This window comes from Sycon ciliatum, chromosome 4 (assembly GCF_964019385.1).
Source record: "Sycon ciliatum chromosome 4, ocSycCili1.1, whole genome shotgun sequence".
Classification (NCBI taxonomy): Eukaryota; Metazoa; Porifera; class Calcarea; order Leucosolenida; family Sycettidae; genus Sycon; species Sycon ciliatum.
In genome coordinates, this window is record NC_088646.1 from 39,448,484 (window position 1) to 39,476,452 (window position 27,969).

The 27,969-nt window shown below is 50.9% G+C and overlaps 2 protein-coding genes across 3 annotated transcripts in view; one reads left to right on the plus strand and one right to left on the minus strand.

Moving 5' to 3' along the window:
* LOC135816110 (netrin receptor unc-40-like) overlaps nucleotides 1-21,444 on the minus strand; it is a gene marked incomplete at its 5' end in the record, with an annotated part of 26,056 nt that extends 4,612 nt beyond the window's left edge. The window contains 4 exon segments of the mRNA XM_065329481.1: nucleotides 569-880; nucleotides 2,198-2,494; nucleotides 3,363-3,665; nucleotides 21,157-21,444. Of these exon segments, the coding sequence (XP_065185553.1) occupies nucleotides 569-880; nucleotides 2,198-2,494; nucleotides 3,363-3,665; nucleotides 21,157-21,444 (1,200 nt within the window).
* A 919-nt stretch (nucleotides 21,445-22,363) lies between these two features.
* On the plus strand, nucleotides 22,364-27,063 carry LOC135816111 (uncharacterized protein K02A2.6-like). 2 transcript variants are annotated; one of them, XM_065329483.1, is made up of 2 exons: nucleotides 22,364-23,384; nucleotides 23,512-27,063. In XM_065329483.1, the coding sequence occupies exon 2, from the start codon at nucleotides 23,741-23,743 to the stop codon at nucleotides 26,945-26,947; it is 3,207 nt and encodes a 1,068-aa protein (XP_065185555.1). In that variant the 5' UTR covers nucleotides 22,364-23,384; nucleotides 23,512-23,740; the 3' UTR covers nucleotides 26,948-27,063. The 2 variants fall into 2 exon arrangements, with proteins under 2 accessions (XP_065185555.1, XP_065185554.1); XM_065329482.1 differs by having other exon boundaries at nucleotides 22,364-23,125.
* The last annotated feature ends 906 nt before the right edge of the window (nucleotides 27,064-27,969 follow it).

Sequence of the window (27,969 nt, forward strand, 5' to 3'; positions counted from 1 at the left end):
TATGCCACGGCAACTACCCTAGCGTCTTGTATAAAAGCATGTCTCGGGTAGAAGCCTGTCTGGAATACCAGACTGATTTTTCAAGATGCACCGCCAGCACATACCGTAAAGTCTTGTATAAAAGCCGCGGCTTCTATGACTTTCTTGGTGAAATTTGCAGGCTTCTATATGAGACAGGCTTCTACCAGAAGGGTAAGCAATAATTTTTGTGATCGTGAAATATTCTATCGGCAAATCTACAACACCATACATAGAAATATCTGGTTTGAACAGAAGCATGATTTGAATAGAGGCCTAGCCTGACGCCGGCTTCAACAGGAATGCGCCTGGTGGCTTATATGCGTGACATTACGATATGCCAACCAAACAAGATGAAGCAAGCAAATTTATTTACTTTCGTGAAGTAAATAAAGGGTGCTGGCCCTTCCCGTTTCGGCTGTGCATGGGCTCTCGTACCTCGGATTTGACTACCACCTTAGCTCCGTCAAGATCCCCGCTTCAGCAGTAAGTACCTGACCGACCCCTTTATCTCCCTCACACACACGCGTGACCAGCACAGCAAACTCACCAGCCTCTGGTGTCCGGTTGCGGACAATGTTACTCTGACTGCTCCTACCAATGAAGTTCATGGCGACGACAAAGAACTGATAGTCGGTGTTAGGCACCAAGGTGGTAAATGGCACGAGAACACTGAGGCTGTTTGACCCGCGATGCAGCTCTTCTGTTTGCATCCTACTGGCATTGTTGAAAGAGGCGGTCAACACGTAGGTGATGCTAGAAGACGACGGAATATTTCCGTTCGAACCGGGAACCCAGGAAAACCTCAGACCTTGCGATGCCATGTCCTTAGCAACTGATAGATTGACCATTTCTGGCACACCTAGGCAGGTCACAACAAAGACAACACTCACACTATTACCGTACATGTACACTGTATACAGTGTATAGCCATGCTTTCTCATCAACCATCAGCACACAGTACAGTCATGCTTTCTCATCAACCATCAGTACACAGTATAGCCATGCTTTCTCATCAACCATCAGTACACAGTATAGCCATGCTTTCTCATCAACCACCAGTACACAGTATAGCCATGCTTTCTCATCAACCACCAGTACACAGTATAGCCATGCTTTCTCATCAACCATCAGCACACAGTATAGCCATGCTTTCTCATCAACCATCAGCACCACAACTGCGCTCTGCAGCCGACAACCACAGCACACCATCAGCAAAGCGACACGTCCGTTCATGCAGCTGTTTCGAGCATAAAACTCTCGTCAGTGAAGTTAGAGATATTGTAGAATGGCTAAGATAGTGACAAACTGACAGTCACACTGTTGTACCAAACGGGGAAGCATAACGCACGCACCTGAGGCGCGAACATTAGGGCTAAGCAAAAGAACCACGTGCAAAATACAGTGAAAAGCTTTAAAAAACTGGGCAAATGTAAAGTGATAATATGGAGTGATAGTGCTAATAGCCAGGTGTGAAGTCTATAGACAGCACAGCATAGCAACTAGCAACGCAAGTGGCCCGGCCTGGGGCAACACTGCCACTGCATTGCTAAATTGCTCAGCTACAATAACATCATGGAAGCTGAAGAACGCCTGTGATGTGACGACGGCGAGGTGCGGTGTGGTGGGTGAGTGGACGGAGTTAATTTTTAATTTTTAACATGCCCCAGGGGCCACTCGCGTTGCTACTTGCTATGTTGTGCTGTCTATCCAATCCACACTTGGCTATTAGCACTGCCACGTCATATCTATCACCTTACAATATCCCATAGCTCAGTGGTTAGAGCATCGCTGGCCTCAAGCAACGGTCCTTGGTTCTAGTCCTGGTGGTGAGAGTCAATTTTTTTCTTCAGACTTTCCCCATTTTCCATTCCCTCCACCTACGAATCTACGAATACTGCATCTACCCAACAAGACTTGTGTGTTTGGTGAGGAAGGCCTTGACAGTTCCAGTCCACCTTGGCTTACTGTAATCTCACAAATTTTCGGTGTACTTTTATTTTCGGCACTTTCAGTGCATCTGCTTCGTACCTAAAATTTCAATACACCGAACAAACACTAACACACATAATCCAATAGGGAACTGCTTCTCTGTAACTAAAATTTCTGTTCACCTAACCTGGCCTTTTGTCCTCATACAGAAAATATCGAGCACCGAAAATTTCTGAAATTAGAGTACCTTGGACAATGATGGTGGTACTCGCCATCTGACTGCCAGCAGCATTACTGCCGACGCAGGTCACGCTGTAGTTCTTTCGGCTGCCCATGAAATCTGTGGTGTTTAGCTTGGATCGAGCCTCCACCTGGAAAGCGTCCACTGGGATACTGCTCAAAGTATGGAGGCTATATTCGGCGTCATCTTGCCATGAAATAGTGGGCTCTCTGAAGCCAACTGCACGGCAGGTTACAGCGAATTCCGAACTAGCATTAATGCGGTGTTCGACATCTGGTGGTTGAAGTGACACACGGGGCAGAGCTATACACACACACACACACACACACACACACACACACACACACGCACACGCACACGCACACACACACACACACACACACACACACACACACACACACATACACACACACACACACGCATGCACAACAACAGCAGCAGCAGCGATGACGACGACGAAGACAAAGAAGCCAATTGGGAAAGGCTTAAAACAAGCATTGTTTCCAGTGGTGGCACAAATAGAAATGGCTAATGGGCTGCTTGAAGGGCAGATTTAGAGCAGATACCATCTTTACCGGGTCAGAGCTGCACCAGCTCATTAACTCCCCCCACCCCCTCTTGGAGCAAATAACACATTTCAGTTGCTCTTTGTTTGTTTGTTTGTGCGTACATTTACTAGGGGTGCGTAGGGCCTGGGTTTTCATGTGAAAATGCGCGACTTTGACACCAAAAACATGGCACTAGCATCGAGTGGCTGGGCATTGGAAGTTAAAGACCTCTAAATATGTAGTCTGAAACTCGGATGTTGAGCCATAAATAAATGTAGAAAGGAAAATATAGTATATTATATAGTATCTAGTTAGATCTTAACTCGTATCCATATGTCCTTTTCCTTTTTATTTATGTAGCCATTTCAACTATACATGATTGTGTTATTACACAACTACAACTACATGTACTTGCTCCTCTTTTACACACCTACTCTCTACACTTCTGGGTGCTCAGTGCTCAGTGTGACACACCTACTCTCTACACTTCTGGGTGCTCAGTGCTCAGTGTGACACACCTACTCTCTACACTTCTGGGTGCTCAGTGCTCAGTGTGACACACCTACTCTCTACACTTCTGGGTGCTCAGTGCTCAGTGTGACAGAATGACTACTAGTACTCACTGAAGACATTGACCGAAGCAGTGAGTGCACCAGTTCCAGCCTGGTTGACGGCAGTGCACGTGTAATTCCCCGTGTCTTTCACCGTCGCGTTGGTAATGACCAGCCGTAGACCATTGCCAGTACCGAGCGGCATGATGCTAACACGCGACGAGTCATTACTAAGCTCCTGACTGTCGCTTCCGTTGACAGTGTTCAGCGTGAAGGTGACATCGGCAACGGGATCACTAAGTACACCACATGGCAGCTCTATAGTCTGTGACTCGTTGAAATCGGAATTCGGAAAACTTGCCACAGTCGGAGGGCCTGTGCAGCAAAAAGAAGAGAGAAGACAATAGGGCTTGAAAGTGCTAGATCACAGCCAGACTGGAGCCAGGACTGAAGGATAACTGCTGATCTTGCTTGCATGCATTGGTCTAATACTGATGACTGTGGTGTCATGTATTTAGAGTCTAGTGCACGGTATTGCTTTGTGGTACAAGTATTACATTGTTCATGTTAGATAAGTAGATTGGGTTGCAAGGATAGCATGTTAGAAATAATTGATTGGAACATCTGGGCCGCTCAATTACGTTAAGAGCACACTCTCATCATTGTTAACAACATTGTTGATCATACGGGTCAGATCCTAGTGTTTACCTAGTCATGTAATTTCTCGTGCTGCTGTGTTCAGCTGGTTGGACTACTCTAATACCTTAATTACTAGCCTTCGATAGCAAGTGCGAGTGCGGGCTTTTGCTGCGCAACTGGTATACCTCACAGTGTATTTAGAATAGTCTTCAATAATAATCTAGGGCAGTGAGTTTCACTACTTCCTAGAACCAGTACAAGAAACACCAGGTCCTGAGATTGTGCGGTGTGCGTGCGTGTACGTGCCGTAGAAGAGTCTGATGGTCTTTCCCCTTCAGCTCTTGGTGCCGAAACCCGGGATAGGCAGAACGTACTGCTGTGGGTTTTCCTAGAGAGAGGTCCGGTGAGGAGTATGGCGGCGAAGATTGAAGGGTTCTTGCGCTCCTACAGAGGGAAGGGCGACAGCTGGGAGGTGTTTTGGGCCAAGTTCGCGTTCTTGGCCACAAACCAGAAGTGGGACTCAGACGACAAGAAGATGGCGCAGCTTCCGCTCTACTTGGACGGCGATGCGTTTATGGTTTACAACGCCATGGACGACGCGGACCAAAAGAAACCGGACAAAGCAGAGAAAAGAATGAAAGAAGCGTTTTGCCTCACGAAGTCGCAGGCATACAAGCTGTTTGTTGCGCGCCGCTTGCAGCTGGATGAATCCCCAGATGGGTACATTGCCGACCTTAGGAGGCTAGCAGCGGTGGCAGGCCTTGGAAGAGGCGCGGATGCAGACAGCGTGCTCGTAGAGCAAATCCTGAACGGCTTACCTTCATCCATGGCGCAGCAAGTGCGCCTTGCTCTGGTTGGAAAAGGCGACGACGTATCGTTGTGCCTGCAGTTGGTTCGAGCATTGCAGCAAACTGGAACTGAGGATGATGTTGTTTCAGCTGCAAGTGGCGCGAGTGGCCCCGGGCCGGCAGGCTCTGGTACGCGGAATGTGCTTTGCTTCCGTTGCAATAAGCTTGGCCACGTGCGGCGAAACTGCCCGGAGGCGAAGTCTGGCTACGATCGCGGTGCTTGGAGGAGCTCAGCGGCGGGGGGTACAAGTGACGTGCGGCCTGGCCTCACTTGTTTCTTCTGCGACAAGCCTGGTCACTTGAAAGCAGACTGCGAAGAACGGAGGGCCTGGGAGGCCCAGCGGTCAAGCAAAGTCACCGGTCAGCCATCACCATCGGCAGCCTGCACGTCTTCCCCGCAGGAATGTTCCGTGGAACGAGGTGAGCCTGCGGAGGAGCGCTGCCTGTACATGGGGCATGGGAGCGAAAAGTCAGGCCAGCTGGTAAAAATCTTCGTTGGTGTAAGTGCAGCGTCTGGTGACAACGCCGGCAAGGAATCGTCCATTGTGAGCGCACGTGCACGCGGACAAGCGGTTGTAGACACGGGCTCGACGAGGACGTTGATCAGCCGTGCATTCGCGGACCGCAGCAGCCTCACGTACGACGGCCCAGACACTCTCGAGACTAACCTTGTGGCTCTGGACGGCAATCGAATCGAAGTTCTGGGGCATCTAGAGGTCCTTCTAGAGCGAAACGACGGGCCTGTCAACCTTCCCAGAGTCAAGGTACGAGCGCTTGTAGTTGAAAGCCTAAGCACTGTCCGTGCTGATGTGCTGATTGGAGCGGATGTCGCTTCGCGGTGCGGTGGGTTGCAACTGAAGTATAGTAGTGATGGACAGCTTTGCGGAGTTGTGTTTGGAGCCGCAGCCAGCGACACTGTTGCAGCCACTGCCGATCGGCTGTCCCCGAAGGGGCAGGATGATGATGGTCGATCTGGCCATCCGTCGCGTCGGGTGAAAGTCAGCACCACTGACGAGGGCAAGGTTATGCTCAGTATTGCGGACGGCGACGTGACCTGGAGCCCTGCTGAGAAGCAATGGGAGTTGACCTGGAAGTGGCTCGATGGTGAACCTCCTGCAATGCCGCTCGGCCCGGGTATCGGAGAGTACAGCAGGACGAACCTGACTCCGGAGCAAGAGCGCCTGTTTGTTAGTGAGGTGCAATCCTGGATAGACAACGGCTGGCTGATCAAGCACGACCCGAAGCTACATGGCGAGCCAGCATGTGTGCTGCCGCTCATCGGTGTTCCGCAAGAACACAAGACGACGCCGGTGAGGCCGTGCCTGGATTACCGTCACTTGAATAAAAAGCTCCACTCTGACCCTGGTTTTGACCCACCAGTCTGCGGTGACACGCTACGTCGATGGCGTCAGGCAGGAGAGGATTATGCTCTGCTCGACATTAGGAAGGCATACCTCCAGATCCGGGTTAGCCCGGCGCTGTACCGCTACCAAGTCGTGCTTTGGAAGGGAGAAGCTCACGTCATGACGAGAATGGGATTCGGGTTGGCGGTAGCGCCCAAATTTATGGATGCCGTTGTGAAGTACGTCACCCAGCCGTATCCTGGAGTTGATAACTACTATGACGACCTGCTGGTTCCTAGTGTCCTGGTGCCGAAGGTGTCTGGTGCACTGCATGAGTTCGGCCTACCAACCAAGCCCGCAGAGCAACTGGCAGAGGCTCGAGTCCTTGGCCTCCAGCTGACCAAGTCTTCTAGTGGTGACACGTCCTGGTCGCGAAAGGAGCCAGCTGCCATGACATTGGAGCGTCCGGCAACTAGGAGGAGAATCTTCCAATGGTGTGGACGACTGACAAGCCACTACCCGGTATGCTCATGGCTGCAACCTGCCTGCAGTTTTTTGAAGAGAGCAGCTTCGGCGGACGATGCGTCCTGGGATGATCCAGTCCCACCGGCTATCCAGGTCTGCTGCGAGGAGCTTGAGAAGCGGCTAGCCGAGGTCGACCCAGCAAAGGGAACGTGGAGCATCTCTGCTGGCGACAGCAACACATGGACGGTGTGGTGTGATGCGTCCGGCCTGGCCCTTGGTGCTGCCCTGGAGGTTGACGGCAAGGTGGTGGAGGATACCACGCAGCTACGACCACACAAGGACAAGAGGCACATCAATATTGCCGAATTGGAGGCGGCCATCCTGGGTCTCAATCTGGCTGCGAAGTGGAATGTGAAGCGGATTACGCTGAAGATTGATTCCAAGACCGTCTTCGGGTGGCTGAAGCAAGTGATTAACGATGCCCGACGAGTGAAGACCACTGGCTTGCATGACCTGTTGGTGCAGAGGCGCCTACACATTGTCAGCGATATGATTGACACGATTGGAGCAGCAGTGGATGTTGCTTGGGTGTCGTCTGACTCCAACATTGCAGATGCCCTGACCCGAGTTCCAAGCGTCTGGCTTACTCGATCCGTGGGTAGCATTCCCGACGTCACCGCCGGCGCTGTGTGCGAAACGACAGTTGTTGGCCCAATTTCGTTTGACGCCGTGGCGGCAGCCCAGCTGGAAGACGAAGTGGTGCAGCGTGTCGCCAGCCAAGAGGCTACCCGATCGGCGGTTCGTGATGCTGGTTACAGGAGCGTGGCAAGTCAGCTCGTCGTCGAGGATGGCGTCCTGCTCCGAAGCGTTACGCTGCCTGTTGAGGGTGAAATCCTCGTTCCTGTCATCGCTAAATCCGCGGAAGAGTCTGTTATTAGCGCTGCCCACACCAACTCCGGCCATGCCTCATGGCAGAATATGTACGAGATGTTGCGTGAACGCTGCTACCTACCACGCATGGCCGAGAAATGCCAGCAACATGTCCGCAGCTGCCAGCGTTGCAAGGCTGCGAACGCCGCAGGAGGACAAGCGGCGCCAGCGACACGACCAGATATGCCCGGGAGACCGTGGGGCTGTGTTCAGATCGACACCTTGGAGCTTGGGGCGAGCATGTGACAATATGACAATGTGTGTAGTGTGACGATACAATGTGTGTGTAGACAAACATTACGATTATGTATTTGTTGTGGTGACATCTGTCATCAGTGTGTCATGCCTCTTACCTCATTGTAGCTTCATCCGTAGTCCGCTTCCATTGTCCTTGTTCTATATTCTATTCTATTTCTTCTAGTGCTAGTCGTTTCACTTCTCATCTTTCCTTGAAGTAGTATATTTGAATTGTAATTGTTTTCCTGCAACGATCGCTCGTCGATCGTTGTGTTATATGAGCGTTAGCATGCTAACGCGAGTTAGCAGCCAGCCCAGCGAGCTGGCCCAACCTGCACGCATGCGCGAGTCGCGTGGGCACGCGCCCTTCAATATCCTGTACAATGTCTCTTTCATGTCATTGCTGTTTGGACTTTCGAGCATGCAACTTGCGGAACAGGTGTTCCCGAAACAATTTCCTTTCGTTAGACTTTCAAGCTGGCATTCTCGTATCTCTGCGTTTCAATTCAGACTTCATTGACGCCTGTTGGTGCCTGTTGGTGCCTGAAACAATGTCGTCGTCTACAGTGGAACGTCGACTGTGGTTTTTTAGCTTGCGCCATCATCAGGTTTCCTGAAATGAAGTACCTCCACGCGATCTCAGCGACCCTTGTTTGTGCCTTGAAACAATGTCGTCGTCACCAACCGGCGTCCAGCCTCTCCGGATCGCCTCGCTCTACCTGGCTCCGCCGGCCGCCTACTGCGAACGCAGCGATGGCCGCCACGCAGCACCGCCACTGCAACAGCAGGCGCGAGCCTGACGATCGTAATTCGTATCCAGAGAGGCGAGTTCGTGGACTTTGATTTTCTGTCGGAAGTAACAACGGGAGTTGTCCACTGCCGTCACCAACGCCACCCAGCTTCTCCTCGCTCTACTTGGATCCGTATCGCCGCTCGCCGCCAGCAGGCCGGACCCTACTGGGAGCCCGGTGCAGTGACGACCGCCATATGCGCATGCAGCACCAACAGCAGGTGAACCTGACTGTCCTATACGGGCCCTTCTCGATCGCGTCCAGAGAGGCGAGTTCGTGGACTTCGATTTCCTGCTGCCCGATACAGTTGCAGTCAGTCCAGCTCCGGCGACGTTCCAACTCCGTAGCCCCTCATATGTTGCCCTTCTGGCGCACTAGCATTTATTTGAATCCAAACCCAGAACTGCGCTTCGTAGGCTGCATGACGGTAGCACTTGAGTTGAGACCTGGACAGTGTTCATGAATGGTCTGTGTACCACTGTTCCTCACCGCGTTTCACGAGTGCCTGTGGACGTATTTGGCCACGATCGTCGCGGCCAATCGCCAGTTTTTGCCACCTAGAAACTGGACGTTATCAATACTCAATCTGCGGACAACTGTTTCGTCCTTTGTGGACTCATCAGCGCAGCACAGAGGGAATTAAGCTGAACCTGATAGCAATGGAAAATAAAATAAATCTCCAAAGCCAGGTTATCAATATCAACTTGTGGCAACTGCGCCTCGCGGTGTACTGGAACAGCACGCCCCGCCTGCCAGCAGTGCAGCTCAGTGCACTCGCCAGCATTTCCGTGCGCATTTCGTCCTACTCACCAGTACAGATCCGCATCACGTACCGCAACCGTATGCCGCTACTACGAGTACGGCGCTTGCACGCGTCAGCTCAGGCAGTGCTACCTCCAGTGCCGACAGGAGCATCCCAGGGCAAAGTGTAAGGCCTCATCAGTAACTGTGTAAGCACTCAGTTTCTCACTTCTCAAAATTACTGGACTCACATCCTGATCCTATGCTCCGGAGGTATGTTGCACATGGTCGTAATTGTGGGGTTGTGGTAGGTTTCATCGGCAACCACTCAACTAACTGGGATCCATTGTATTTATCACGGTCACATGCTAACCCAGATTATATTTCTGCGCAACAATCCGTTTCTTGCAGCAGGCTTGAAACAGCTGGCCGATCCGTTTCTTGCAGCAGGCTTGAAACAGCTGGCCCGTGTTCTTCACCCCCTTTCTCGCCTCTGTGCTGTTCCGGCGTAGATGCGGTTCCTAGATGAACGGGAAGTTACACACGACACACCCTTTGTAAAGCCTGGAGGGTCGAAGTGTCAACGATTACATTCCAGCAGACCGTGTCTCTCCACAATGTCAAGATGACAATGCTGCAAACATGATTAGACAATTGCTCGCCCCGCTGTATCTTGCTAAGCTCAATGTTAAAAGTGCATTCTGCCGAATTCCCGTCTGCCCGGAGGAGTGGCCCTTGTTGAACCGCTGGCAGGATCAATACTGTTATGAGAGCGTCCTGCCCTTCAGACTGTACTACGCTCCAGGCCAGCTATATGGAACTCTGTCGCATCCGCCAGTGAATGGATTGTGTGCGGGCAGTTCGCACTCCCACGCCTGTTGCATTACGGGGAATACCTCAATTAATGTTACTTCCTCAATGCATGCTCTGGACTTGTGTTACCTCGCCAGCAACTCGCTATTCTGCTCCGAGCGTTTACATACCTCGGTGTTTCTCTGGCCCCAGCAAAAGTGGAGGGTCCAGCTCAAGTCCTGACGTTATTGGCATCTTCCCATTACGGGAAATACCTCGACTAACGTTTCTGTCTCCATGCATGCTCTGGACTTGTGTTAGCTCGCCAGCAACTCGCTACTCGGCGCCGTGCGTTTACATACCTCGGTGTTTCTCTGGCGTCAGCAAAAGTGCTTCCTCGATGTATGCTCTGGACCTGTGTTAGCTCGCCAGCAACTCGCTACTCGGCGCCGTGCGTTTACATACCTCGGTGTTTCTCTGGCGTCAGCAAAAGTGGAGGGTCCAGCCCACGTCCTGACGTTTATCGGCGTCATCCTGGACACCCGCGCGCTCACATCAGTCTGCCGATGGACGAACTTGCCAAGCTTCACGACCTCCTACGGGCCACTCTCAACACAGCTTCAACTACCCAATGTCAACTCGAGTATCTTCTGGGAAAGCTCTCGTTTGCTACAAGAGTGATAGTCCCAGGACGCACATTGCAGATTGTGGTCACTTGCCAACTGGTACCGGCAGCCGTATTACCTGATCAAGCTCTCCGAAGAGTGCCTCAAATACCTTCGCTGATGGCCTTAGCTCCTGGAATAGTAGAACGGCCGGTCCTTCTTCCTACACCCTGGCCTAAGTGGACGCCGTCCCCCAACTTGCTGCTATTCACTGATGCAAGTGGTGCACTTGGCTGGTGCGCAAACAATTGCAACCGGGGATAGGGCAATGGACAGTCAATCAAGCAGACCAGCCAATCGCAAAGAGTGGTTTGCAATTGTGGCAGCACCTGGAAAAGCTAGCGGCACCAGCAGCAGATGCCAATCGATCGGCTTTGCAGCAACTGCGAAAATCTTGCTCATCAGTTGTGGCTATGGCCTGGCGTCATACACCGGCCACTCGTTTCGAATCAGCTGCCGGACTCGATATTCAGAGAGGCGGGAAGGTGGAAAGCCATGTCTGCCCGAGTAACATTCAGAGGCCACCAGCAGCCAAAGCATGGGTGGCTGTGGCAATGGCCTCAGCCCATGATATCGAGTTCCTGTTAGTCAATCGTTACCGAGCTTGCACTGCTTACAAATATCACAGGTAGCTGCACTTTGTGATCCGCTCTGGGAGTGCCGATTTATGGAATATATGCTCTCAACTGGTTATGCATCTCTATATATCTAGCATTTGGCGGCTCTATTCAGAGTCATTGGCGGCTCCATGCGGAGGCATTGGCGGCTCCATGCGGAGTCATTCGGCGGCTCCATGCGGAGTAATTGGCAGCTCCATGCGGAGTAATTCGGCGGCTCCATGCGGAGTCATTCGCTGGCTCCATGCGGAGTCAATTGCCGGCTCCATGCGGAGTCATTCGCCGGCTCCATGCGGAGTCATTCGCCGGCTCCATGCGGAGTCATTTGCCGGCTCCATGCGGAGTCATTCGCCTGCTCCATGCGGAGTCATTTGCCGGCTCCATGCGGAGTCATTTGCCGGCTCCATGCGGAGTCATTTGCCGGCTCCATGCGGAGTCATTTGCCGGCTCCATGCGGAGTCATTCGCCTGCTCCAAGCGGAGTCATTTGCTGGCTCAGCTGCGAGCCATTATACCAGTTGCTCGAATCGGCACTCCCAGCTTAATGCAAAACTCGGTTGCTCTGTTGTGAGGTGGGGGGATGCTAAATGAGCGTTAGCATGCTAACGCGAGTTAGCAGCCAGCCCAGCGAGCTGGCCCAACCTGCACGCATGCGCGAGTCGCGTGGGCACGCGCCCTTCAATATCCTGTACAATGTCTCTTTCATGTCATTGCTGTTTGGACTTTCGAGCATGCAACTTGCGGAACAGGTGTTCCCGAAACAATTTCCTTCCCACCCTCCCACCCACTAGCTCAACTCATGTTTCTGGCGCACACATGACGGTATCTGTATAGTCCATGAGAATATATGCTCTCAACTGGTTATGCATCTCTATATATCTAGCATTTGGCGGCTCTATTCAGAGTCATTGGCGGCTCCATGCGGAGGCATTGGCGGCTCCATGCGGAGTCATTCGGCGGCTCCATGCGGAGTAATTGGCAGCTCCATGCGGAGTAATTCGGCGGCTCCATGCGGAGTCATTCGCTGGCTCCATGCGGAGTCAATTGCCGGCTCCATGCGGAGTCATTCGCCGGCTCCATGCGGAGTCATTCGCCGGCTCCATGCGGAGTCATTTGCCGGCTCCATGCGGAGTCATTCGCCTGCTCCATGCGGAGTCATTTGCCGGCTCCATGCGGAGTCATTTGCCGGCTCCATGCGGAGTCATTTGCCGGCTCCATGCGGAGTCATTTGCCGGCTCCATGCGGAGTCATTCGCCTGCTCCAAGCGGAGTCATTTGCTGGCTCAGCTGCGAGCCATTATACCAGTTGCTCGAATCGGCACTCCCAGCTTAATGCAAAACTCGGTTGCTCTGTTGTGAGGTGGGGGGATGCTAATTATTTGTGTCTTGACTTCATTATTTATTTCGCCAGCGCCTGCAAGGCTGCATGCGCATGCTAGATTCTGTGTTCACGCGTGACTAATGATGTCATCGCTATGCCTTTGCTTGCTGCGCTTAGTCTTGTTGTTTTCTTTGCTTCGTTCGAGTTGCTGTTGCTCGACTTCGTTTTCTGATCTATTTTCTGCATTCAATGGTGGCCGTGATGGCTGTCGCTGCAATAGCAGCTTCAGCCACGACGGGCCTCTATCGGTTGCTCTGCCGCCATGTTGGACGCCATGTTTTAGACGTGTCTTTTCCTGGCTGAAGTGCTCGTGATTTTGTGTTCTTGTTGTTCTTTTCTAGTTCTCTCTCCTTTTCCTACTTGCATTTTTCGTGATTCATACATTTCCACCAAGAGGCTGCCGTTTGCGCTGGTGTGTTGTGTTGGGTGAAGAGGGGTGATAGAGAGACTAGATAGCTCCAGTTCTCCCACAACTTTGTGGTGCCGAAACCCGGGAAAGAGTCGGGAAAGTGTTTTCGGAGTACGAGTGTCGTAGTGATTTATTTATTTTGTGAGACGAGAGTTCTTACTGTGAGTTCCTACTGTGAGTTCCAACTGTGTGTTCCTACTGTGTGTTCGTGGAATACTCGAGTGAATCATGTCTACCAAGTATCTTGTCCAGCCGTTTTCTGGCAAGGATGGTGAAGACCTAGAGGAATTCTGGGCAAAGTTTTTAGTTTTGGCCACTGCCAAGGAATGGTCCGACGAAGATGCACGCATGCAACATCTACCCTTATATTTGCAGGGCGATGCATTTCGAGTGTTTTCTCGTATGGCAGAGAGTGACAAAAGCAAACAAGCAGAGGTCAAGAAAGTTTTAGTGAGTGCGTTCAGTGTGACGCCGTCCAGAGCGTATGATTTGTTCAAGCGCCGTTGTTTGCGTGTGGATGAAAGTGTCGACGCGTATGTGGCCGATTTGCAGCGTTATGCAGCGCTGTCGGGGCACAAACCGGGTGGTACCGCCAGCAAGGATCCGATCGTGATCGAGCAACTGATCGCTGGCCTACAGCCCGAATTTGGCCGCCAGCTGAGAATGTCACTGGCTGGCCAAGAGCTGACGATACCTGCGTGTCTAGAGCGTGTGCGTGCGCTCAGAGCCAGTGAGACCGATGCTCGGTACACGAGCAGGTTCAGCCAGAGCGTTTCTGCTAGTGCCAGTACCAGTAGTTACAGTGGAGGTGTACACCGACCAGCTCGCAGTACTGTTGTCTGCTATAACTGTAATCAGCCTGGGCATGTCCAGCGTAACTGCCCAGAGTTCAAGAAGAAGCAGAAGCCCCGTTTCAGTGGACCAGTAGTGTGCCACTTTTGTGATCAGCCTGGTCATGCAAAGCCAGCGTGCCCTGAGAGAAGGAAGTGGCGAGAAGCCAAGGCAGCAGAACGTGTGGCGGCTGCTGGTACGTCGCATAGTAGCAGTGACAAGTGCCTGTGTGCGGTGTCCACTGAAGCTGCCCCCTTGCCGAGGATCTATGTGGACGTGGAGTCGGCCAAGCCGGATGACTGGTGCCGTGGAGAGGCCATGCTGGACACCGGGTCGGCTCGCACGCTAGTGTCGTCTGGCTTTATACGTGCGGCTAAGATGTGCAGCCAAGTGTCGGCGGTAAAGCAGGAGAAGCTCCTCGCCCTGGATGGCGAAGCCCTGCCGATTTTGGGGTCACTTTCACTAACGATTCGTCGTCTGGATGGACCCGTAAATTTGCCACCTACCCGTGTTGTTGCGTTTGTAGTTCCTGAGCTGTCGGTTATTAATGCTGACCTGTTGCTGGGATCTGACCTTGTCCGTGCCATCGGTGGCGTCAGGTTGCAGTACTCTGAGTCAGGTGATCTGCGGTCCGTGTTGTTTGGTTCGTCAACCGCCAGTGACCCTGAGCCTGTGTCGTCTGTCGTTAGTGATGCTCTGCAGTCGCCGGATCAGCACCCGTCTCGTCATGTTAGCGTGGTACAAGACGGTGAGGACGTGACGCTATCTGTCGAGGATGGTCAGATAAAGTGGCTAGCAGCTGAGCAGTGTTGGCAGGCCGCATGGAGGTGGAAGGACGACAAGCCACCTACCGGACGCATCGGCAGCGGCATTGGGGAGTACCCCCGGAAACTTAGCGATGATCAGGAGAAGCTGTTCCAGCAGGAAGTGGACTCCTGGATCGGTAACGGATTGCTCATCGAGCATGATGAAGAGGTACACGGAGCTCCTGCTGCAATTCTGCCATGGCTTGCGGTCAGCCAGGAGCACAAGCCTACTACACCTGTTAGGCCTTGCCTCGACTACCGTGCGCTGAACCGTGCCCTCGTGTCTCAGCCCGGTATGGATGCCTCTGTGTGTGGCGAGAAGTTGCGTGAGTGGCGTACGCACGATGCCAACGAGTATGAGATGTTGGATATTCGAAAGGCCTATCTGCAAGTCCGTATGTCACCTGAGTTGCTACGGTATCAGTGCGTGAAATGGAAGGGAAAGCTGTACGTGATGACCCGCATGGCTTTCGGATTAAGCGTTGCACCGAAGTTCATGGACGTGATAGTCAAGTGGTGCACGCGAGATCATGATGGTGTTGACAATTACGTTGACGATCTGTACGTCCCGAAACCGCAGACAAAGGCTGTTGCGGATACCCTCGAGCGCTATGGACTGCGCACGAAGCCAGCTGAGCCCGCCAATTCCGCCCGAGTACTTGGACTTCAGCTGTTCACTGGCCAAGATGGTCAAACCCGTTGGAAGCGTCGAGACGGAGTGAGTCTCGAGTGTGGCAAGCTGACCAAGCGTGGTGTATTCTCGTGGTGCGGCCGACTGGTATCGCACTATCCCGTGTGCTCGTGGCTGCGACCTGCCTGCAGCTTTCTGAAGCGCCTAGCGTGTCGTGATGGTGGTGGTTGGGATGATGACGTCCCCAATGATGTGGTAACCTGTTGTGCCGAACTAGCAAGTCGCGTCCAAGATGAGGATCCGGCCACAGGCGTGTGGAATGCGTCAGTAAACGAGCAGCAGCTCACCGTGTGGTGCGATGCGTCTGATGTCGCATATGGCATTGTTGCCGAAGTTGGTGGTGAAGTCATGGAGGACAAGTCGTGGCTTCGCGATGCCGACGAGAAGAAGCATATCAACATCGCAGAATTGGAAGCAGTAATCCGTGGGTTGTCGACGGCAGTCGAATGGAACGCCAGCAACATCCGTCTTGTCACTGATTCCAAGACCGTGTACGGCTGGGTGAAGTCGTGCCTGAACAATGAGCGGCGTGTCAAGGTGTCCGGTCTGAACGAAGTGTTGGTTCGCCGACGACTAAACATCATCGACGACATTGTCGCGACCGCGAAGCTGTCCGTCACCATTGAGTGGGTACCGTCCCAGCAGAACAAGGCTGACAAGCTGACGCGTGTCCCAGATTTGTTCATCCGCTGCTGGAAGAAATCAGCCAAGCCAGATGTAGTTGCTGCCGTCTCTGCACCCCCGAAGATTGTGAGTGCTATTGTGTTACAGGACATTCTTGATGCGCAGACGTCTGATCCTGTTGTTGTTAGTGTGATTGAGTCTGTGCGTCACGGTCGTGAGATTTCCGACCCGGTATTTAAGAAATTGAAGTCTCAGTTGTCTGTATCTGATGATGGTTACTTGTATCGTAGTGTGAAGGTACCGCCGAATGATGTGCGTGTTGTACCAGTTGTGTCTCAGTCATTGCAGCAGCGAGTGGTGTGTCGTGCCCATGCTGTGAGCGGTCATTCCAGTTGGGAGACCACATGGAAGCTGTTGCGTGCGAGTTGTTATTTTGCAAATATCGCTGTTGTTTGTCAGTCGTTGATTCAGTCGTGTGATGTGTGTGCTGCTGCTAATTCGAAGCGTGGGCCTGTTGCTGAGCCAACACGTCCGGTTATTCCATCTGGTCCATGGAATGTAGTACAGCTCGATACCCTGGAGTTGGGTCCGAATAGAAGCCACCGGTATCATTGTGTTCTTGTCTGTACCGATATGTTTACTAAGTGGGTCGAGGTGGTCCCATTGGTTCGCCATGATGGTCCGTCTGTAGCAGCTGCGTTTGTGGATGTATGTTCCCGCTGGGGTGCCCCAGCAGTTGTACGTTGTGACAATGGAACAGAATTTGTCAATCAGGTAGTTTCCTCTTTGTATGATGCATTTGGTGTAGAGGTGCGACATGGTGCAGTGCGTCATCCGCAGAGTCAAGGTGGTGTAGAGCGTTTTAACCGGACTTTGCTGACTTTAATTCGCAAGATTGTGCAAGAATCCGACGATTGGGTGTCTGCTTTAAATGTATTATTGTACTATTATCGTATTCGTCCCCACTCTGCGCTTGGTGTTTCCCCAAGTGAAGCCATGTGTGGCTGGGTCCCTCATGGCTTGATTGTGGACGATGAGCGTTGTGACATGTCCCCCAGTGCATGGGTGGATAGCTTGTGTAGTAAAGCGGCTGTTGTGCGAGACTACGTAGAAAGTGAGTTGTCCTCTGCTGATTTTGTTCAGCCTGTTGGGTGTGTGAACCCCTACAGTGTTGGTTCCACGGTGATGTTGCGGCAGGGAGATCGCCGCCAGAAGCGAACAGCGCCGTACGAGTCTGGATGGACAGTTGATAGTGTGGTGTCTCCGTCAACTGTTGTAATTGTTCGAGACACTAATGGTCGACATTCGGTGAAGACTGTCAATATTGATCTAATTAAGCCGTCAAGTGTGAGTGTGCCTGAGTATGATGATGCATGTGCTTCAAGTAGTAGTGATTCTGATTCTGATGTACCAGCCCAACCACTTCAAGTTGGTGGTCATCGTCTTCGCAACCGTGCTGGTCTCGTTCCTCCTGTTCGTTACCGTAGTTAACTGTTGACGTGATGTCACCAGGGGGAGGTGTGACAATATGACAATGTGTGTAGTGTGACGATACAATGTGTGTGTAGACAAACATTACGATTATGTATTTGTTGTGGTGACATCTGTCATCAGTGTGTCATGCCTCTTACCTCATTGTAGCTTCATCCGTAGTCCGCTTCCATTGTCCTTGTTCTATATTCTATTCTATTTCTTCTAGTGCTAGTCGTTTCACTTCTCATCTTTCCTTGAAGTAGTATATTTGAATTGTAATTGTTTTCCTGCAACGATCGCTCGTCGATCGTTGTGTTATTTATTTGTGTCTTGACTTCATTATTTATTTCGCCAGCGCCTGCAAGGCTGCATGCGCATGCTAGATTCTGTGTTCACGCGTGACTAATGATGTCATCGCTATGCCTTTGCTTGCTGCGCTTAGTCTTGTTGTTTTCTTTGCTTCGTTCGAGTTGCTGTTGCTCGACTTCGTTTTCTGATCTATTTTCTGCATTCAATGGTGGCCGTGATGGCTGTCGCTGCAATAGCAGCTTCAGCCACGACGGGCCTCTATCGGTTGCTCTGCCGCCATGTTGGACGCCATGTTTTAGACGTGTCTTTTCCTGGCTGAAGTGCTCGTGATTTTGTGTTCTTGTTGTTCTTTTCTAGTTCTCTCTCCTTTTCCTACTTGCATTTTTCGTGATTCATACATTTCCACCAAGAGGCTGCCGTTTGCGCTGGTGTGTTGTGTTGGGTGAAGAGGGGTGATAGAGAGACTAGATAGCTCCAGTTCTCCCACAAGCAAGAGCGGGGAAATCCACTGCGTCTTGGTCTGCGTTGATGCCCTGACGAAGTACGCCGAAGTTGTCCCGTTGCGTCGGCACGATGGTGCGAGCGTGGCCGATGCCATTGTCGAGTTGTGCTGTAGATGGGGAACGCCAGATGTGATCCGGATGGACAATGGCCGGGAGTTCCGCAACTACATTGTCAAGGCCCTTCTGCGTGTGTTTGGTGTTGAGGTCAAGACAGGAGCTGTCAGGCACCCACAGACGCAAGGCATGGCTGAGCGTTTTAATCGCACGCTGCTCGGCCTCATAAGGAAGGTCCTGGAAGAATCAACGGATTGGCTCGCCGAGCTCCCGGTGCTGATACATTACCACAACAGCCGCATCCACAGCGCCATCGGCATTTCACCAATGAAAGCAATGATCGGGTGGCAGCCTCGAGCATTGGTGAGCGCCCGCATCAACCTATCCGATCCCAGAGCGTGGCAGGACGAGCATGCAGCGAGGTGTGCGAGAGTGCGCGACCTGCTTGATGCGGAGATGTCCGAGAAAGACCACTGTGAATCCGAGCATGAGTGCCCGTTCGCGCCTGATGATAGCGTCCTCCTCCAGCAGCCAAAGAGGCGCCAGAAGTGTACTCCTCCATACCAATGTGGCTGGCGTATCAAGAAGGTCTTGTCAGGATCGACAGTAGTCATCTGGCGGAGGTTCAAGGGTGTTTTGCAGGAGAAGGTCATCAACATCGACCTGCTGAAGCGTGACGTGCCAGCTGCGCCTTCCTCGGACCCAGCAGATGAGCCTCGCCATGTTACAGAGGAGGAATCGGCTGGAGAAGAGAGTGATGACAGCGGGCCATACGTAGTGTTCTCGCCGAGTAGCGATACTCCATACGAGCGAGTGTTGCGAGACAGGTCTGCCATTCGACCGCCTGCCCGCTTTCGCACGCAGTAATTGCATGGTCGGTAGTGAGTTTCTACATGCCACCAGGCGGAGGTGATGAAGGATAACTGCTGATCTTGCTTGCATGCATTGGTCTAATACTGATGACTGTGGTGTCATGTATTTAGAGTCTAGTGCACGGTATTGCTTTGTGGTACAAGTATTACATTGTTCATGTTAGATAAGTAGATTGGGTTGCAAGGATAGCATGTTAGAAATAATTGATTGGAACATCTGGGCCGCTCAATTACGTTAAGAGCACACTCTCATCATTGTTAACAACATTGTTGATCATACGGGTCAGATCCTAGTGTTTACCTAGTCATGTAATTTCTCGTGCTGCTGTGTTCAGCTGGTTGGACTACTCTAATACCTTAATTACTAGCCTTCGATAGCAAGTGCGAGTGCGGGCTTTTGCTGCGCAACTGGTATACCTCACAGTGTATTTAGAATAGTCTTCAATAATAATCTAGGGCAGTGAGTTTCACTACTTCCTAGAACCAGTACAAGAAACACCAGGTCCTGAGATTGTGCGGTGTGCGTGCGTGTACGTGCCGTAGAAGAGTCTGTTGGTCTTTCCCCTTCAGGGCTATGCTGACTTTGGAATCCACTTGGATCCAGGTTGTGCATAGATCCATACACGTTTGGGCGGTTTCTTTCACAGCAGACATACACATGCACCAGCATTGCCTGCACTGTGGCCATTCAGCCATGCAGCCAATGCCAGTACAGAAAGAAAGGTCATACTAGTGCGCGGCATGGAGTGGCATACTGTAAAGCGTGACATTTTCGCGGCGTTTTTAGTTCGCGTTTTCAGAATCCGAACAGGTTTGCGAGGTTTTAATTTTGCGATTGCAGAATGGCATTCTTGCTAAACCTGTGGCATTCTCGCTAAACCTTTCATGGATCTCCTTTTCACGCTGTCTAAATTTCGCGATTTCCACGCGGTCGCGAATTTCGCAGAAATTAGACCATCGCAATAATTTCACGGTTTACAGTACCAACCTGAACCACATGCTATACACTTCACTATGGTCAGAGTGGATGCAATTTGACCCAGAAGTCATTATTTGAGGACTCCTGACGTCATCACTTTCAAAGGCAATATTGTACAGGTGGAATCCTGATAATTCGAACCTCCAAATGCCTGGAAAAAGCTTCTAATTATCCGGCCATTCTAATTATCCAAACATGAACCCACAACACAATATGTATGTCAAAATGCTCTCATGGTCTCGCAGAGTTGCGCTATGGACCTTAGACACAGATTTCACGGATACTGAACTAACCAGCACAGCCTGCTCATGCAAACTGGAATGACCAGTACAGTGTACAGTGAACTTCGAATTACACTTTGCTAACTTCGAATTATCAGCACAAATCCCACACATTTTCTATGTAAGTGGAATCCATGGAACTTCGAATTAACCGGACATGTCCGGTTCGAGGTTCGAATTATCAGAAAATGTTTATGTGGGAATCGTATTGACAGAAATCGGTCCTGGAAAAACTTCTTATTAAGCGGTATGTTCGAATTAAGCCATATTCAAATTATCAGGATTCCACCTGTAGTACATGTTAATCCCTGTGGCTGACAATTTGAACGATGGCGTCAATACGCAGTTGCTGACTTGACCTTCCAGCAACAACACCTGAGTCACACAACCTTTGATGGACTCCAGATCTTGCCCAGGCCTGCCCGAATGACAACCAATGGAAAGAAAATGCCTCAAAGGCAAGACTGAATACTCACAAATCACGCATTGCTCATTATCATACGTTCACGTGAGACAAGTGACAGTTTGGGGATTGTCATCACACCGGAAACAATACATCATTCTACACCAATGTACATCGTACTGACCGATAACGATGACGCTGGTGTTTGCCGAGCTAGTGCCCAGGCCGCCCGTAGCAGTACAGCGGAAGCTCACTGACTCATTGAGGTGCGACAAGCTCAGGTTGACAGACACCGGCTGTGATGTGACCGACGACATGCTCGTTTGCATGGCATTGCCCGGCAGTGGAGCGCCGTTGTTCAGCGTCCAGGCAAGACTGGCAAACGCTCCCGTGCTCGTGCACTGAAGCGTTCTGCTCTGACCGGCTGTCACCGTGATGCTGGGCGATGGTGCTATAGACACACTGGGTGCATCTGTGAAAACAACAAGTGGAACAGCAGCAGCAGCAGCAACACAGTGACGAAAGTGTAGGCATTTCCCCAGCAGCACAACTGATGTTGGAGTGTAGGCATTTTCCAACTGCCAAAGTACCTTCTGATTACTAGGGGTGAAACGAGTATATCGAATACTCGAGCGCTCGCTCGAAAATTTGAAACGAGCGAGTACTCGTTTCGCAAAATACTCGAAGTATCCTATGTACAGTGTATTGCATGCATGTACATCAAGCATTTCTGTTACTCTGACTGGGACTGATAGTCCATGCAAGCGCGAAATTATTGCTTGTCCCTACTTACCAGCAAAAGACAGTAGTTCAGTCTATTTCCTCAGGCGCGTACGCAGGGTCACCTCTAGGGGGGTTTCCAACCGAATCATAAACAAATGCATTGTTCGCGTTCCTTGGATCATATTCATATTCATCATATTCATCAGTTCTACCCGCTCAATCTTCCTGGAAGTGGAATGGTATCCACGTCCACGAGAGAAGAGAATGAGGTCGACCATGATAGCCAGGACACTGCAGGCGCGTAGCACCGCCGTTGGAGGTGGTCCGGGTGCATGGCCATGGGGGTCGGGGGTGTCCCCCAGGAAAAATTGGAAATTAGGGTGCAAAATCCTGCATTCTGGGCACTTTTGGCATTGGTCAGGCCACAGCCGGACTTGCCGGACCTGCTGCTACGCTCCTGCACGGTACCAGCGGTAGAGTGCAGCAACGGTGCGAAAAATGCCCCAAACAAAGGCCTTAAAGCGTCCTGCTCCAGCGATTTCGTTTTTCTCGATCGCAGAGTTTCGATTGTTTTGCTGTATACTCTTGAGAATATCACAAGTGAAGCCCCTGCAAACTTGAGCAAGTCGATGTGACAGTCTCAAATTCTCGATACTTGTTATAGATTGATCTATTATTAATATTAGTCGTACGATCTACGATCTACGTTCTGCTACGTGTGTCGTTCTACGTGTGTTCTACGTGTGTCGTTCTACGCTCCTTTGATGCATGCATGACGAAGAGTAACAATGTCTTACCTCATTATGAATCAGTCTTCTTCTGCATTACGTCTGCATGGCTGACGTGTGTCTTACTTTGGTACGAGCTGACGAGGCCTATACTGTCGTGTCATAGCGCCATTAGTGCCACGACAGCACTGACGTGTCTCTGCTGCTTATCTCTCCATGATTGCCATTTTACATGTTCACTTCTAAATTATCCTAGAACAAACCAGATGGTGTTTCCTGCTGTGGTATACGCGAGTTGCATGGAGTGAATCTTGCGTGCGTACGTTATAACAATTGGCGACGAAGATGAGCGTTTGTAGTAACCTGAGCACAGCCCACAAGCTTCCAGTTTTCGAATACCGGGGCACGCCAGCAGAAGTGTCCTCTCGCTGGAAGAAATGGCTACGAAGCTTTACGTACATGGCTGAAGGACAAGGGATTACGGATCACAAACGGCTGAAAAATTTATTGCTGCATACTGCCGGAACACAGGTTCAGGACTTATTCGAAGACCTCGAAGATCCACAGGCGTCGGCCCTGCCTGCGGATGACAACGAGTACAAGGTTACGTTACGGAAACTGAACGAACATTTCAAGGCCGCGCCACATCCTGTATACGAGCGTCACGTGCTGCGCCAGATGACCTTTGCTAAGAATGAGTCGGTGAGTCAGTTTGTTGTAAGATTACGCGTCCAGGCCCGCTTGTGTGATTTTGGTTCCGCTTGTGACGACATGATTCGAGACCATGTGGTGTCATGCATTGTGAATGTCGAGTTGAAAAAGAAGTTGTTATCAGATCCAAAACTAACTTTGGGTACGTGTCTAGAAATTGCAGCTTTGTTTGAGGCAACCCAGCAACAAGCTTCGTCTATGGGTTCCGCTGCTGCTATGAGTACGCCATCAGAAGTCCACGGTCTCTCTCGTAAGCACTCGGTGTCGCAGAAACAACAGAAACAACATTTCAAGTCGTCAGGTAAAACGGATCGTGCACGTAAACCTGAGAGAGTGTCTGTTTCTGCTTCTACTTCCTCTGAGCGTCTCTGTTTTAGGTGTGGCAAGGCTGGTCATTTCGGTCGGGATCCGAGTTGCCCGGCGCGTGGCAAAACCTGCAGCAAGTGTCAGCGTCGTGGGCATTTCGCTTCCTGCTGCAATTCGCAGTCGACGTCCCACATTTCGTCCGAGCCAGAGTCACTGTTCGACTCTTTCAGCATTGGGGCTCTCACCGACGATGTGTCACCTACAGATAAGTGTCAACCTAAGTCTAAGTCTCATCCTCCCATGATGATTGATGTATGCGTTAATGATGTAGTCTGTCCTATGGAAGTCGACACTGGTGCTGAAGTTTCAGTATTCCCTAGTTCTGTGTGGAAGGAGCAGTTTTCCAATGTGTGTCTGCATAAGTCTCGTGCATCACTGCATTCGTATGGTGGTAGTTCCCTTTCTGTATTGGGTGAATGCATTGTCGATGTCCGTTACGAGTCTCACCAGTTTCGAGACACCATCATTGTTGTAGAGGGTAGTGGTCAGCCCCTGTTTGGTCGGAACTGGATGTCCCACGTCATTATAGACTGGTCAAATTTTCGTAATGCACAGGTCAATGCATTGTCGCTAGATAGTCTATTGCGTCAGTTCCCTACCGTATTTCAAGAGGGTTTGGGTACCATTAAGGGTCAGTCTGCCAAGATCCAGCTTCAAGGGTCACCCACCCCCAAGAGTTGCCGTTCCCGTCCTGTCCCGTACGCCGTCCGCACTAAGGTTGAAGCGGAGTTGTTGCGTCTAGAGGGGGAGGGGATCATCAAGCCGGTCTCTAACGCTGATTGGGCATCCCCCGTGGTGGTTGTAAAAAAGAAAAACAACACCATCCGCTTATGTGCAGATTTTAAAGTGTCTATCAACAAGCACATTGAAGCTAACCAACATCCCATTCCCAACCCGAGTGATTTGTTATCGCAATTATCTGGTGGATCTGTATTTTCCAAATTAGATCTCAGCCAAGCTTATGCTCAGCTACCGCTCGACGACGACAGTAGGCGCTATTGTGTCATCGCTACGCACAAGGGTTTGTACGAATTCACGAGACTACCCTTCGGCGTCAGCTCAGCTCCGTCAATCTGGCAGAAGGCCATCGAGCAGGTTCTACAAGGTCTAGAAGGTGTCGTTGTCTATTTCGACGATATTCTCATTTGTGGTAACACCCAGCAACAACACGACGAGCGTCTACGAGCAGTCCTCCGTCGTTTCGCTGAGACAGGGCTGCGGTTGCGTCGTGAGAAATGTGAGATTGGTAAGCCACAAGTTAGTTACCTTGGGTTTACATTGTCGAAGGCTGGTCTACAGCCCAGTCGGGATAAGGTTTTGAGTATTCAGAATGCCCCGAGGCCCCATGATGTATCTACCTTGCGTTCGTTTCTGGGGCTCGTGAATTTCTTTGGGCGGTTTATCCCCAATTGCTCCTCGCTGTTACAACCCCTGAACGAGTTGTTAAAGAAGGATGTAGTCTTTAATTGGACGGATGCATGTCAGTCGGCGTTTGCCAGAGTTAAAGAGTTTCTCATCGCCGATCCTGTTATGGCTCATTATGATGTTACCTTACCACTGATCTTAGAGTGTGATGCATCCCCTGCTGGTATTGGTGCTGCTCTTCTACATGTCATGCCGGACCAGTCTGTTCGGCCAGTTGTATATGTGTCACGTGCTTTGTCCAAAGCAGAGAGTCATTACAGCCAGATTGAGCGAGAGGCGTTAGCTATCGTGTTTGCTGTTCGTCGTTTACACCAGTACATCTACGGTCGTAAGTTCATTCTGCGCACCGACCATAAGCCTCTAATCAAGATCTTCGGCGAGCACGAGTCGTTAAGTAAGACGTCGGCATCCCGTCTACAGCGCTGGGCCGTGATTCTCGCTGAGTACGACTACGTCATTGAGCATATTCCAGGTAAAGAAAATGTGCTAGCAGATTGTCTGTCTCGTCTGCCTTTACCATTGTCTGCTGCTGAAATGTCTGCAATTGTTAGTGCAGTCAGCAGTCATGCATTTGACCCCTGCGAGTTAATGCCTCTACAGAGTTCGGATGTTGCCAAGGCTAGCAAATACGATTCTGACATTTCGTTAGTAATGTCCTACACGCTGCATGGTTGGCCTGCTACAGTTCCCGACAGGTTAGTGCCGTATAGCCGCATCCGGAATGACCTAAGTATTGAGCATGGTTGTTTGCTGTGGGGTTCCCGCGTCATTATTCCAGTTCAGTTTAGACGCCACTTATTAGAGGAACTGCATTCTTCACATGCCGGTGTGTCTCGAATGAAGAGTGTGGCACGAAGCATTTTCTGGTGGCCAGGCTTAGATGCCGATATCGAACGATTAGCCGCCGATTGCAGTCTTTGTCAGGAAAGCTCTAATCTGCCCCGCAAGGACTCTGTCCACCATTGGGCATACCCCAATGCTGCTTTTGAGCGTGTGCATCTTGATTTTGCTGAGTTCGAGTCGCAACAGTTTCTGGTCGTAGTTGATGCATTCTCTAAGTGGATTGATGTATACGAGCTTGGTTCCTCCGCTACGACTACTAAAACAGTGAACTGTTTGCTACGGTTCATCAGTACATTTGGTATTCCTAGAGTACTAGTATCTGATAACGGCCCACAATTTGCCTCTGGCGAGTTTGCTGCTTTCTGTGCTCAGAATGGTATTAAGCATCATCGTACACCGCCCTATCATCCCGCCAGCAACGGACAGTGTGAGCGGATGGTGCAAGAGCTGAAGAAGGCTTTGCGAGCAAGGCCTCACCATGTGTCTGTATGTGTGCAAGTGTCTCGCTTTCTTTTCGATTACAGAAACACGCCGCACAGCGCTACCAAGCAGAGTCCCGCGAGTATTCTATTGAAGAAAGCCCCGACCACGCGTTTGGCGCTGCTGCAACCCAGTTTCGCCACGGCTATGCAGCAGGCCCATGAACTCGATAGTACTGCGTCTCGTGAGTTCACAGTGAATGCACCAGTGTGGGTGTACAATGCTCGTCCTGGCTCTAAGCCGAAGTGGCTAGAAGGTTTAATATGCAAACGACTCAGTACGATGACCTATTCTGTGATGGTAGGAGGAGTCGTCCGAAAAGTGCACATCGATCATTTGAAGTCCAGAACAGCTGAGTCTGATAGTTTATCGGCCGAGTCCGACGCCATTCCGACAGTGTCTACGCCGAGTGTTACTCCGACAGTCGCTACAGCAACGCCGACTCCTGAGTTACCAGCTTCACCGCCGGCTCAGTCGTCTCCTGTCATTGATACAGCAGCTACTACTATGCCTAGTACGCCTACTACTGCTACGCCTAGTATGTCTACTACTGCTGCTACTCCTGTTAGTATGCCTGATACAGTTCAAGTCGCTACTCCTGTTAGTATGCCTGATGTGTCAGTGCCTGTTTCGTCAACTCCAGTGTCACCGCGCTATCCGTCAAGAATGCGCCGTGCCCCTGATCGCTTAAATTTGTGAGTATTGAGTGACTATCTTAGCATTAGTCATGAGTGACTCGCCTAGCAATTCTGACATTGCCTTAGAGTGTCCTATTCCGCTATTTGTCTGTAATAGCATAGTATTGTATCATAGTTAGTCGGATATAAGGATTTGCTCTTGTATATAGTTGTTGGATGCATTTTGATTATATATGCATTATTGCTAGTCCCACTTCACTACTTCTTTAAGGAAGGAGGATTGTTATAGATTGATCTATTATTAATATTAGTCGTACGATCTACGATCTACGTTCTGCTACGTGTGTCGTTCTACGTGTGTTCTACGTGTGTCGTTCTACGCTCCTTTGATGCATGCATGACGAAGAGTAACAATGTCTTACCTCATTATGAATCAGTCTTCTTCTGCATTACGTCTGCATGGCTGACGTGTGTCTTACTTTGGTACGAGCTGACGAGGCCTATACTGTCGTGTCATAGCGCCATTAGTGCCACGACAGCACTGACGTGTCTCTGCTGCTTATCTCTCCATGATTGCCATTTTACATGTTCACTTCTAAATTATCCTAGAACAAACCAGATGGTGTTTCCTGCTGTGGTATACGCGAGTTGCATGGAGTGAATCTTGCGTGCGTACGTTATAACAATACTCAAGTCGCACTGCGCACTTTGGAAATTGCCGAGATCGCGGCTCAACTTACGAATGATATATCTCAAGAAACATAGCTCGCAGCGCTTCGCGAATTGTTTCTACCGACAGCTGAGAGTTTTCTATTCGACCTGGATATTTGGATCGTTGGAATTGAGCGAGATTTGACTGAGTTATGACCTGTTGAAGTTTTCATTCTTGTCAGATCAATCGCGCGCCCTACCAAAAAATGCCCAAAAATGTTGCTCGTTTGGAACATTTGGGGGGTTTCCGGGCAACGGGAAACCCCCCCCCCCCCCCCCTGCGTACGCGCCTGTTCCTGCACTAGGCTGCATGCAAGACTACATGTGTATCGGGTGTACTACGTTCGGTGGTGCGAGAGTGTGTGCAGTGCA